The sequence below is a fragment of the Pinus tabuliformis genome, chromosome 4_1, assembly GCF_031772625.1.
Source record: "Pinus tabuliformis cultivar Carrire ecotype Pingquan chromosome 4_1, CPIR1, whole genome shotgun sequence".
In the NCBI taxonomy this organism is placed as follows: domain Eukaryota; kingdom Viridiplantae; phylum Streptophyta; class Pinopsida; order Pinales; family Pinaceae; genus Pinus; species Pinus tabuliformis.
This window is the reverse complement of record NC_142303.1, coordinates 349,417,943-349,430,244: the sequence shown is the minus strand read 5'-3', so window position 1 is coordinate 349,430,244 and position 12,302 is coordinate 349,417,943. Positions and strand designations below refer to the sequence as shown.

The following is a 12,302-nucleotide window of genomic DNA, read 5'->3' as shown; positions in this document are numbered from 1 at the left end:
CTAGAAGCAAATTAATTTCCAATAATTCTAGAAAATACATAGAGAAATCCATAGTTGAATTGTCTCGACTTGGAATTTTATCCTTCTAAAACTACAGAGAGTGGCTTTTAATTCCTCTAGAGACCTCTTCAATCAATGAAATTATATCCTCTTTGAAGATGAAAGTAGTGAATTAATGTGTGAGTCTGATAACATTTGCAATTGAAATCCTCTTCTGACATTAAAAATATTGTGAAAATGTTCCACCCCTATAGTAGCCAATTCTTCAAATTGGATTAAATCCCCCCATCTAACTTCAAAATCTTACATAGTATTAATATTTATCCTTCCCTTCACAAATTGATAAAAATAATCAAAGTTCTCATCACAGTTTTCCAACTAAGGAATCCTAGCTTTTAGCCTCCAAGTAGCCATTTTGTCTCATAAATTACTGCTTTTTTTCCAAATTCGGAATTTCTAATTTAGTTTATTTGAACAAAAATCCCACTCCATGTGATTCATAGATTCTAGCTAGAGATTCTTTCACATCTACCAAATTATGCTCATCTTTTTTGTTTTTGCATAATCTCAACTATTAATTTTCCTTTTAATTCTTTTCAAATTATCTTAACACTATAAAGTAGCTAATCTAACTCCACCACCATCTTGTCATATGGTCTCCAAAGTCTCTTAACCAAATCGATAAACTCCTCCTCCTTTATTGATATTTCACTAACACTACTAGAATATGATCTAATTCATCTGCAGAACCAACTCATTGTGGAAATCTCATAGAGTCTTATGGCATTCCCGCCACTATTAAAAATTGATCTAAACTTTTTTCCACTCTATCCTCGCTCACGCACATATTTTTTCATGTTAGTTTTAGCTTAATAATCATATTGAAAAGTTTAATCCCACTCATAATCATCAACAAAAAGCATACATAGAGACCAATATTTCTTGGAGAGCCAAAATTCTTATTTCTCAATTAAGGACTAATTCTCATCAACTCCATTGTGCAACAAGGCGCTAGAAAAGGGCAAAAGAAGTGTGAGAGGAAGGAGTATGTATTTTTTGTTCTTCTGGAAAAGTGGAAACATAAAAACATTTCATATTAGAATGCGAGGCCTTCAAAGACAACATGGAAAATTATGCAGATATTCTAGCAGCTAGCTCTTGGGATAATCTTTTCAACGAGGGGTTTGTCAAGAAGTTGAGAGCGTGTATTGTGAGGCTTCTCACTAAAAGGACCGAATACAACAATCAAATGAAGAAGCAACATGTCCTATAGGCTATCTTTAACCTCTTAAACATTAAAATAATTTATTTCTTTCTTTCAATATAAATCAACACACCTTCAACTAATTTATAAATAAAATTGTTTAATATATTTGCTAAACAATTTTATTGGGCTATAAAACCTAAAAGAAAATCATTTCTCTTCCCAAAATAAAAGATTAAAATGCCACAAACATTTTCACACAAACAATATCCGAAAAAACCACTCTATTAAATATTCATTAGCATAAAATAACACCAATATCTTGGGTCAACACATCCAACATTAACATAGTTAGTAATCATACGTTTCATTGCAAGACCTCCTTTGCTTAATTCAAAGACGGTTGTGAAAATAGAACCATAATCGAAAAGAGATCCATAAATTCAATGATTGCTTATTTATAATTCGTTGCGAAATTAAGGCAAAGGAAGGTGTGTAAAGTGATACTTGCGAAATCGTGTATGAAGGCAAACGAAGGCGTGTATCACATAATTCGCATAAACTTCCAGATTAGTGGTCTATTACCATATAACCTGTCTACCTGACAGCCATGCTAAAAGCTATTAAACATTACAAAATACAACCGGGATAAAACATTTTAAAAAAAATAATTTATTTGAAAAGGTTTACAAAATACGAAAGGAAACATTACATGATAAAACATAAATAAAAAAATAAAAATAAAAAATAGTTTTATTTGAAAAGGTTTACAAAATACAAAACGGATTAAACATTAAAAGAAAGAACTTTGGTTTTTATTTGAAAAAGTTGGGCTGTTTCATTTTTCATTGTTTTAATGAGAAAAAGAAAATCCAGATGTAAAATGTTTGTTTTTTTTCCAATTTTATATACCAAAAATCGAAAATACATTATAAAATACAAAACCAATGATAATTAAGTGCGATTATTAAATCTGGGAGTTATATCCTTATGCTTGAATTTTAAGCAAAGAGAATGTTGCAGATTTATACTCTACTGAGAAGAAAATTTATGCACTGATCATGTTGGGAGTGGAGCTTATCTTCGGTCACGTGTCTTGGACAGAGACGGGAAGCAATGGCGTTATGTTTGGCTCCTTCATGTTAGAAAAGGACTCAAACTCATGTTGTGGATCTGTACCACAAGAACGCCGAATTTCCTCAAGCTGATCAACAACTTCCTCCATATTCGGCCGGTCATCCCTCTCTGACGCCACGCATCTGAAGGCCAGCTCTGCAACTGCGCTTACCATTATTCTCACCTCTTGATTTGCTTCAATTTCTAGCTGTGGATCGATTAGTTCATCCAAAGCTCCTTCCTGAATCTTTGTTATAGCCAAGTTAGCAAGGTTGATTTCTCCTCTCTTCCGATTTATGTCCATTGCTAGTTTGGCAGAGATAATCTCCAGCAAAACAACCCCGAAGCTGTAGACATCGGATTTCTCCGTCAGATGATAGCATTGATAGTACTCTGGGTCAACATATCCTGGTGTGCCTTGTGGGATCGTAGTGACATGTGAGACATCTACAGGCACAACCCTGCAAAGCCCAAAATCGCACAATTTGATATCTGAATTCTCGTCCAGGAGAATATTAGAGGTTTTTACATCTCTGTGTAATATAGGCGGATCAAGGGCGTGAAGGAAAGCCAGCGTCTTGGCAGTTTGAATAGCAATCTTCAAACGAGTATTCCATTGCAATCCCTTGGGATTTTTGCGATTGCCATGAAGATGATCGGCCAGGGTGCCATTTGAGAGAAATTCGTATACAAGCAGCAGTTCTGGACTGTCTAGAGGAGTGCAGCCATAAAGACGAACGACATGTGGATGGTTCAACGCCGAAAATATTTTCACCTCGTGGATGAACTGCTCCAGTCTCCTAAAGTTATCCTGATAAAGTCTCTTTACGGCCACAAGTCTTCCGCCCCAAAGTTTACCCAGATAGACTGCCCCGAACCCTCCAACGCCAAGTTCGTTCTCCTTGTGGAAGCAATTTGTAGTCTGACGAAGTTCTTCGTAAGAGAATATTGGTAAATTGCCCATTTCGAGCTCACTCAAATCTCTAGGAAGAACGCCGTCAGGAGGAGGTTTTCTGTTGTTTAGATAATATGCCATGAACAGTCCCGCTGTAAGAGCAGCTCCTCCAATGAAGCAACCTGCGGTGGAATGAAGAGACTGATCTCTCAATGCAATTATCGGCAAACCCCTAGGGGAATAACAGAAACCAATTCACGGTAGCGATAAAACGGAGAAACATAGGAGGAAGAAATAATAAATTCACCTAGTATTATAATGCCTTTCTTTCGAAAACCTGTAAGACAACCGTAACGTGTATCAGGAATAAAAGGAAGTATTCATATCTACATCTAATAAGATTGCTTTCACTTCAGAATATACACCTATTGATATTAATGTGAATGAAGATGAGCCATATAGTGTTACCTATAACAACCCATTTCTTTGGTCCCAAACATTAAATTCATAACACCTTAACTAAACTAGCGGTTCCAAGTGGTTTTGCTGGAATTTAAGATAAAGCATACCATGGCGGGGGCATTTGTCAGTACGGGGTCCATCGTTGCAATAGCAAAGGAACGGAGGAGTCTCAGTTGAAACCGAAGCGTTGTAACCGCATATTCCATGACTTGCTGCACATGAGCTACAGCTCTTATCATCTTTGGGAACTGAAGCTGCTTGTATTAATGCCCCATACACTGGTGGTTGTTCCACAGAACACCTCGAAGTCAAATTGCCCTTCTCGTACGAGTAATAGACAGTAGCATTACATTTCCGGAGATCTAGTTGATCTTGTTCCTTACATTTGTAGACGTATAGAGTCAGGTTCTCTGCAGCCTTTAATGTGAAGACTGTGTCTGAAAATTCTGAAGACTGTATTGGATCATTAATGCTATGATTCTTCAAAAATTGACAATCCTGACCTCTGCTAATAAGTAGTGTAGCAGGAGGGATAAGCGCTAGTACTCTGTAATTCCGGCCACGAATCGGGATAACAGAAGTTGAGTTCTGCACACAGTTGATCTGTAAGCTAGGGACGCCGCATCCACGATTTCCTACACCAAAAGGGTACTGTATCTCCTTATTTCCGCATTTATTGTTATTTTGACAATACTGATATTGCGCGTCAAAGCTTAAGGAGCAGAGGAATAGAGAGGTAACGATAAGGGAGAAGAGGTATTGAGGCAGGGAAGGAAGAAGGCGTTGAGATGAACAGATAATTCGATGAGGACAAAACGAAATGATAGGCATCGCATAAGCGTTGGGAACACAAAAGATTATAAGTGAAACAGAATAATTTAATTTAGTATCCGAATATATATTTCAGGAAAATCCTATTTCCAACCTCATAGAAAAGTAATTCCGAGGGCTAAAGCTATTTGCCAATTCAGAAGGCTAAAGCTATTTGCCTTTTAGGTCAGGCAGCGTTTACTTTTCTATATGATTTTTTAATGGGATTGGAAATAGAAGTGACAATATTTTTATGGCCTTTTATCTTAGGCATGGAAATAGAAGTGACAATATTTTTATGGGGTTGGAAATAGGAGTGGCTTTGTCAGTGGCCCATTAATCAATGGTCATACCGTAGAGGAGGGGTAACAGATGCCATCACACGGCACGAAGACAATGTTTATTGATAATACTCATGGAAAATTAACGGCAAGGCGAAGTCTGACACGATAACCAATACGCCCTTCAAGTCATAGATATGACTGGAGTCTGGGATAATGGGATTGCAACTACACTATTTGAAGTATAAATACTGGTAATCTCATCCACACTATTAATCTAAGACGATGTATATGACTTTTGGGAGCGTAGAAATAAGCAGAATATGAAAAGTCCATGTCAAGACGTAAGATGCACGTTTCCTCAAGTCTAAAATAAAAATGTTAAAAGGTATGTGGAAAGAATGTGCTGTTCGTACGGAACAACAAAGAAAATAAACCGAAGACTGAACAGCGAAATGTTAAATCTATCCCGAGCATTTATATGACAACATATATCACTAGCATTTATGAGAAAACATGAAAAAAAACAAAATTTAGATAAGTGGGGATCTAAGTGAATGAGCTCAATTTTTTTTATTATTGAAATCTCTTGCTGAAATAAACCTAACAAGTAAAGACTGTGTGGAACCAGAAACTTGATTATAAAAGTGTCCTCTTCAGATGTCGATCGTGCTTTGAGACGGGGCATCTAGCAAAAAATTGCCCAAAAGCCTCTTAGAAAAATTTTGCTAGAAAAAACCACGACAGATCTACATGGTGGGAAGGAGCACAAAAAGAACACTACACTGTCATCAAAGAAGAAGAATATTCTAGAGAAAATGAGTCACAAGAAATCAAGGAAGAAGGAAACAACTCTCAAAGCAAGCAAGGAGAAAGCCCGCCCCAACAAATCAACAGTTATGAGGATTTGAATACCGCGGAAAATAAATCTTCATTTAACAGCAAAGCAGATCTCCTAAACCAAACTTCTTCTCCGACTATAGATCGTGAAGCTAAGACACCAATGTCCCAAGAACCAGAGGAGATGAAGGAGATGCAAGACAAAGGAAGTTGGAAGACCGTAGAGAAAAGAAAGAAAGCTACAACACCAATCTCGCCAAGAAAGACGAGGAGCCAGACAAGTAAAAATTAAGAAAATTGTAGGTCCGATAGACCAATTTGGTCTCAGTGGACGTTAACCATCATCATCATCATCATCATCATCATCATATAACCAATATATTTTTAATTTAATTACGTTTCTAAGGTTAATTAAGATAATAACAGGATTATGAATCTATTGCCTCTAACTATTGGCTGAATAATAATTTTGAATACATCTAATAATTTGCTGTCTTAATTTTGATAATTCACTTGGATACTAACTATATCTAATAATTTGTTGCCCTAATTCTGATAACTTACTTTAATAGTAATTACATCTAATAATTTGTTGTCATAATTCTGATGTTGTCATAATACTAACTACATCTAATAATTTGTTGTCCTAATTATGATAACTTACAAACAAAAAATCTGCTAACTAATTTATGAGCAATTACATGAAACACTTAAAGAGAGCACGAACAAGAACAAAATCTGCTAACTAATTTATGAGCAATTACATGACAAAGTTAAACACAACACTAACAAACAAATTAATAAGAGAAATAAGATTTTGGTAAAACACCATAAAAACTTAGATCTTAGACTTTTGTGATCCATATTGATAAAATGATTGTCTTTCGGATTAATCACATTATTGATATTTGGTCAAAAGCTTCCTTGTTCATGTTTCTAGATGAAAACTCTAGAAACTTGAGATGGTACTCTAGTTATATAAATTAAACATTAGTAAAAGCTATTATTTTTTCAAGTTTAGATATGAAAAATTTAGAAATTTGTGATTGTTAGATACACATCAATATATAACAAGGGTGATAGCTTATAGTCCCTTCCTCTGTGTGGGGACCACATTTTTTTGTTATTTAAGAACGTTGTGTTTTCGCGCTCCACATAATGAAAGCTTTCCCTGCACCTCCACATTTCACACAATGAAAGCTAAACCTCGTTTGTGCAGAGTGTGTCGTTATTTGAGAACGTTGTGTTTCCACACTTTGAAATCTTTTTATGCACCTTTGCATTTCACACCTTTGCATTGTGCTTGTCTTGCACTCCGCTGAATAAAATTAACTGAATTAAAACTAAAAGATAAAAGTCAAACATAGTTTTGAAAATCACTCATTAGATCATCAACGTCCACAACTAGTATTAAAAAATTAATTAAGGTTTAGTCGTACTATTAGTATCTAAAATTCATGTTAAGCAACTGTATTAAATGGAGGTGAGGAGCAAGTTTAATTAATTAAGGCTTAGTCCTACTATTAACATCTAAAATTCATATTAAGAAACTAGATTAAATGGAGGTGAAGAACAAGTTCATGTGTTGAAATTTAAGTCCTACAAAATTAATATATCAATTTCATTTTGAGAATTTAACATTGCCTGAAGTGTGGAACTATGACCAATGCTTTCATTGTACGAAGTGCAGAGGTGGAGAGGAAGTTTTTATTGTGCATAGTGTGGACTGCAGATGAAGCTCTCAAGCTCTCATTGTGCTTCCTCCGCACTCCACACAATGAAATTAACTCAATTAAAAGCAAAATATTAAAACATATAATTCGACAATCGAGTGACAGATCAAAGTTGTCAAACATAGTTTCCACACCCAACATTAAAAAGATAATTAAGGCTTAGTCATACTATTAACATCTACAATTCATATTAAACAATTGGATTAAATGGAAGTGAGGAGCAAGTACATAAATAGAAATTTAAGTCCCACAAAATTAATATATCAATCTCACTATAAGGAGTGGAAGAAGCTTTCATTGTGCGGACTGCGGAAATGCAAGAGCACACTGGTGCAGAAAGAGTAGAATGAAAGCCAAAACCTAAGATATGAACACTTTGCAATCAGAATAGCATTTTCTCCAAATTCACTTTGAGATGCAAAGGAAGATTTCATTATTCAAAGTGCGAAGGTGCACCAAACGCTTACATTGTATGAAGTCCTTCTTCTTTTTCTGCACCTACTTCTCCCTACACGTATGCCTTTTCTACAAATCCTTTATTTCGCACACTAAAATTGTAAAAGCTTAACTCGGTGAAATTAAATCAATTAAAAATAAAAAATAAAAACATATAATTCGATAATCCAGTGACAAATACTAACTGCAGTGTAGAGGACTTCTGACCTAGTATTAAAAAGATTAATTCTGACTTACTCATACTATTAACATCTAAAATTCATATTAAGCAAATGGATTAAATGGAGAAAAGGTGTAAGTTCATACTTGGAAATTTAAGTCCCACAAAATTAATATCTCAATTTCACTCCAAGGACTGGAAGAAGCTTTCAACGTGTAGATTGTGAAAAGGCACAAATGCGCATGTGCAAAAGAAGGAAAATGAAAGCTTCTTTTGTGCCTCCATGAGTTGCACAATAAAATCCAAACCCTGAAATATACACACTTTACAATCATTACAACAGTTTCCCAAATTCACTCTGCATAATCTATCAATGTTATACTGAATATGATTTTTTTTTTAATTGTATTCCATCAAAAAAGACATAGAAAATGAACAAAAATAGGTTTAGAAATGCATAAATTTAATAACAACATCAAAGGTAAAAAAATAAATTGTAGACAATTTTATATAGGTTCGAGGCTTTAAGCCTTTTGGATGAAGAAAGCAATGCTTAAATTTAACCACAGATTCCGAAGAACTTATCACAAATTTTTATATTGGCTGAACGTTTCCATTGTACGAAGTGATGAGGTGGGGATGAAGCTTTCATTTTGCTTAAAATTAAAATTTGTAATTTGATAATCACGATAATAAAATTTGTTGTACATTATGTGTTTTCATTGGATTTTTTATTTACCATTATGAAAACTTGTAGTGTAGAATAGTGACTGTGGTTAGTCAAAGTATTAACATCTAAAATTCATATTAAGCAATTTGATTAAATGGAAGCAAGGAAAACACCAAGGTGCAAAAGAAGCTTTCATTGTGCAAAGTGCGGAGGTTCCCGAACACTATGTAGATTTCTGTGGTCTTGTATAGGTGCAGAAGAAGCACAAAGAAAGCATTTTCCACATCTCCGCACTCCGTACAACATTAAAATATTAATACATATAACATCTTTCGAACTTCAGTGTAAATAGAGCTACAAAGCTTCGATAATGAAAATGATAATAGTTGTCATACATTATGTGTTTTCATTGAATTTTTTATTGGTCGTCACTTTGTTAGTCTTATATTCTTGGGAGATGTATGCATGATATCCAAAACTATTGTTCAACGTTCAAGTTGGAAACAATGTTTAATACTGAGAGGGGGAGGGTGAATCAATATTAAGGCTAATTTTAACTGTTATGGCAATTTATATATTTTTTCAAAAGCAGGGGCATACCACATGTATCTAGGAAGAATATGTTGTTTGTACCGAAAAAAAAAGTAAATAAACCAAAGACTAAACAGTGAAAACAATGAAAATTAGATTAGAGACTTCCTTATTCATGTTTATAGATGAAAACTCTAGAAAATTGAGATGATAGTTAGTTATATAAATTAAACATGAGAATTTTATTTTCTTATTCATATTTATAGATGAAAGTTATGGAACTTGAGATTGCAGTTTCGTTATATGAATTAAATTGCGGGTAAGTTTAGATAGACATCAATTTATAATAAAGATAAAAATAATTATTTTATTATATATCTCATATTTGTAAAAATTATCTATATATATATATATATATATATATATATTAATTAAATTACAACTTTATTTTAAATTATCATTATCATTTTTATTCTTAACCACGAAGATTCAATCCCTTTTAAATACATTTTATTATAAGATCATGAGCCATACCATGATCTATCAATATCACATACTAAAAAAAAGGCAAATTTAGTTTAAATGTAAAGTTTTTATAACATGTTTAAATTTAATTGAAAGCACAAAGGGCATAACTATTTGTGATATCAAGTACCACCCACTATATTGACTACCACTATTGAGTGAATACTCAGAGGTTAAATCCCTACAATCCATCTTATAATTATTGACAATTAAATTAAAATTCTGAAAGCCCTTTTCCAAAATAGATATGCCTATCCACATAATAAGATATTCCTAAGTAATAAACATCTTTCACACATATACATTGTGTTGATTTATATACAAAAACAAAATGAAATGATTACAACTTGTTATTATGTCCCTTAGTGTAGGGATATATACTATCAACTTTACAATCTTTATCATATCATATTAGAATGTAATATTTATCAACTTAATGTTTGACTTGTGATCCTAGAATGTGGTTGTGAAATGGCCTTGTTTATGAGTTGAGGTGGTGCTCAAGGCAAGTGGGTGGTCTATAACTGGTCTTCATGTGGTGAATTGCTTGATCTCATATTTTGATTTATCTGGGAAGATGTTTCACTTAAATTATCAACGTAAATCCTAGCTTGATTACATTAAATGAATAAAGTATATTACCATCCTTTTATTTTTTATTCCTCATTCTTTAGTGTGCATGTGTCTACATGTGTGGAAAATTCTTATCAAATATTGTTAATGAAGTGTTGTGATATGATTTTACTTCTATGGTTCCAATTTATTTTTGTTATTCATCTTCTCTCTAAAGGTTTGGGCTTAATAATTCCCTAGTAGTGTAAGAGTTGTTGACATCTAAAGGATTGGTGAGGTTGCACATATACTTGGTTTAGAAGTTCAAAAATCATTCTAGTTTCCCTAGGAATGACATACTTTTCCATCTTACCACTAGAGAAACTCCAATTTTCCCTTTTCGCACATCTGAAGTATGCTTTTCAACAAATGTTGTTTCAGATTAGATACCAGCGCTTTTGCATCCCAACAATGGAACCTAATTCATGCAAGCAGGTGTTCTTTGATATCATTAATGCAGGTGTGCTTTAACTGAGGTAATGCTTCACACAGAGCTCATGTACCCAGCAGCCGCACCATACTCTCAGAGCTCAATTTTACAGCCTCACGATGGCTCTTGGGATCACGCAACAAGAGACCATTTGGTGTAATAGTTCTGGTTTTGTCCTAGTTTCAACAGAGGGTTCTTCAACAGAGAAGCTATGAAGCAAAATAGCGGAATGGTTATGCGTTAGACAGTGGCAGTGACTACAAAGTGGCAGCGACTGTAGAGGGGATAGAGAGCACAATAGGCAGTGGAGAGTACGCAAACTCCACAGGGGTAGAGGACAAAAAGCATAGTAGGAAGAAGGGAGTTACAACTAATTTTGGGAGCTGGCTCGATACCATGTCAGGCCAGGCAGTAACTCCTCAAAGAAAAATTGATTCGTATATCATATTCCTTCAGGTGGTCTTTATTATATACATGAGGGAGAGACTGTTCACTTCATCTCCCGATGACAGTTCATATTACTTATTATTTATTTACATTATATTCACCCAATCTTGATGATTAGGTGTTAGCATTGTATTCTCAAGGCACTTTATCCTACTTACTCCAATTATCTTGAGTCATTGCAAGCAAATGGAAATCTCAAAGATATCACCTTTGACTCTCTTGTGAAAAAGTTTGCTGAAAGAGAGAAAGCTTTTGGAAAGAAGATAGCCCTTGAATCTTCTGAAGAGGCTATGTGCCTTTCTCATAAAGAAAAGCATCCTGGTCAAGATTCTTCAAGAGGAAGAGGTGGTCGAAGAGGAAGAGGAAGATATTTTAGAGGCAGGGGGGCAAACACTCTTAAGGAGAAAAGGCAGATTTGCACTACATATGCTGCAAAAGAAATGGATCACATGATGCCTCCACATGGAAGTTACCATGGGACAAAATTGAGCAGCAAAGAAACCAACAGAAAGGTAAAATTGATGATACAGACAAAGGTAAAGCACCTGAATCTGCTCACTATGTTGTGGCACAATGTAATATTGGAGTAAATGAAGATTTATTTAATGCTTCACTTGCTTCTTGGAAAAATGATTGGTTGCTTGATTCAAGAGCAACTTGCCACATGACTCACAGAAAAGATTTTTTTGAAGAATTCACTGACAATGTTGATGGAGCAGTATACTTTGAAGACCAATAAAAAATCAAGCCAACAGGGCTTGGGACAATCAGGCTTAAACTGCCTGGTCTTCCATACTTTCTTCTGCATCATGTTCTATATCTCCCACGGCTCAAGAGAAACTTGTTGTCCTTGGTCCACATCCGCTAGCAAGGTCACTCCATTCATATGTTTGATGGCAAGCTTGAGGTAAGAAAAGCATCTGACCACTCACTTGTCATGAAGGGAATAGAGGAAGAAAGGCTTCTCAAGCTGCAAGGTACCTCTGCTCATGCACAACATTTCTCATACAATTCTCATCATGAAGAAGGTACACTTCCATCAATTTTATTATGGCATGCTAGACTTGGACATTTGAATTATGATAGCCTCCGCTTGTTGATGAAAAATGGTGTTGCTGGTTTTCCTACAA

At 34.7% G+C, this 12,302-nt stretch overlaps 1 protein-coding gene across 2 annotated transcripts; it reads right to left on the bottom strand.

Moving 5' to 3' along the window:
* Positions 1–2,155: 2,155 nt before the first annotated feature.
* Positions 2,156–4,542, bottom strand: LOC149175720 (LEAF RUST 10 DISEASE-RESISTANCE LOCUS RECEPTOR-LIKE PROTEIN KINASE-like 1.2). 2 transcript variants are annotated; one of them, XM_089422944.1, is made up of 3 exons: positions 3,785–4,542; positions 3,523–3,552; positions 2,156–3,397 (listed from the first exon to the last, which is right to left on the bottom strand). In XM_089422944.1, the coding sequence occupies exons 1-3, from the start codon at positions 4,506–4,508 to the stop codon at positions 2,292–2,294; spliced, it is 1,860 nt and encodes a 619-aa protein (XP_089279070.1). In that variant the 5' UTR covers positions 4,509–4,542; the 3' UTR covers positions 2,156–2,291. The 2 variants fall into 2 exon arrangements, with proteins under 2 accessions (XP_089279070.1, XP_089279071.1); XM_089422945.1 differs by lacking the exon at positions 3,523–3,552.
* Between the last annotated feature and the right edge of the window lie 7,760 nt (positions 4,543–12,302).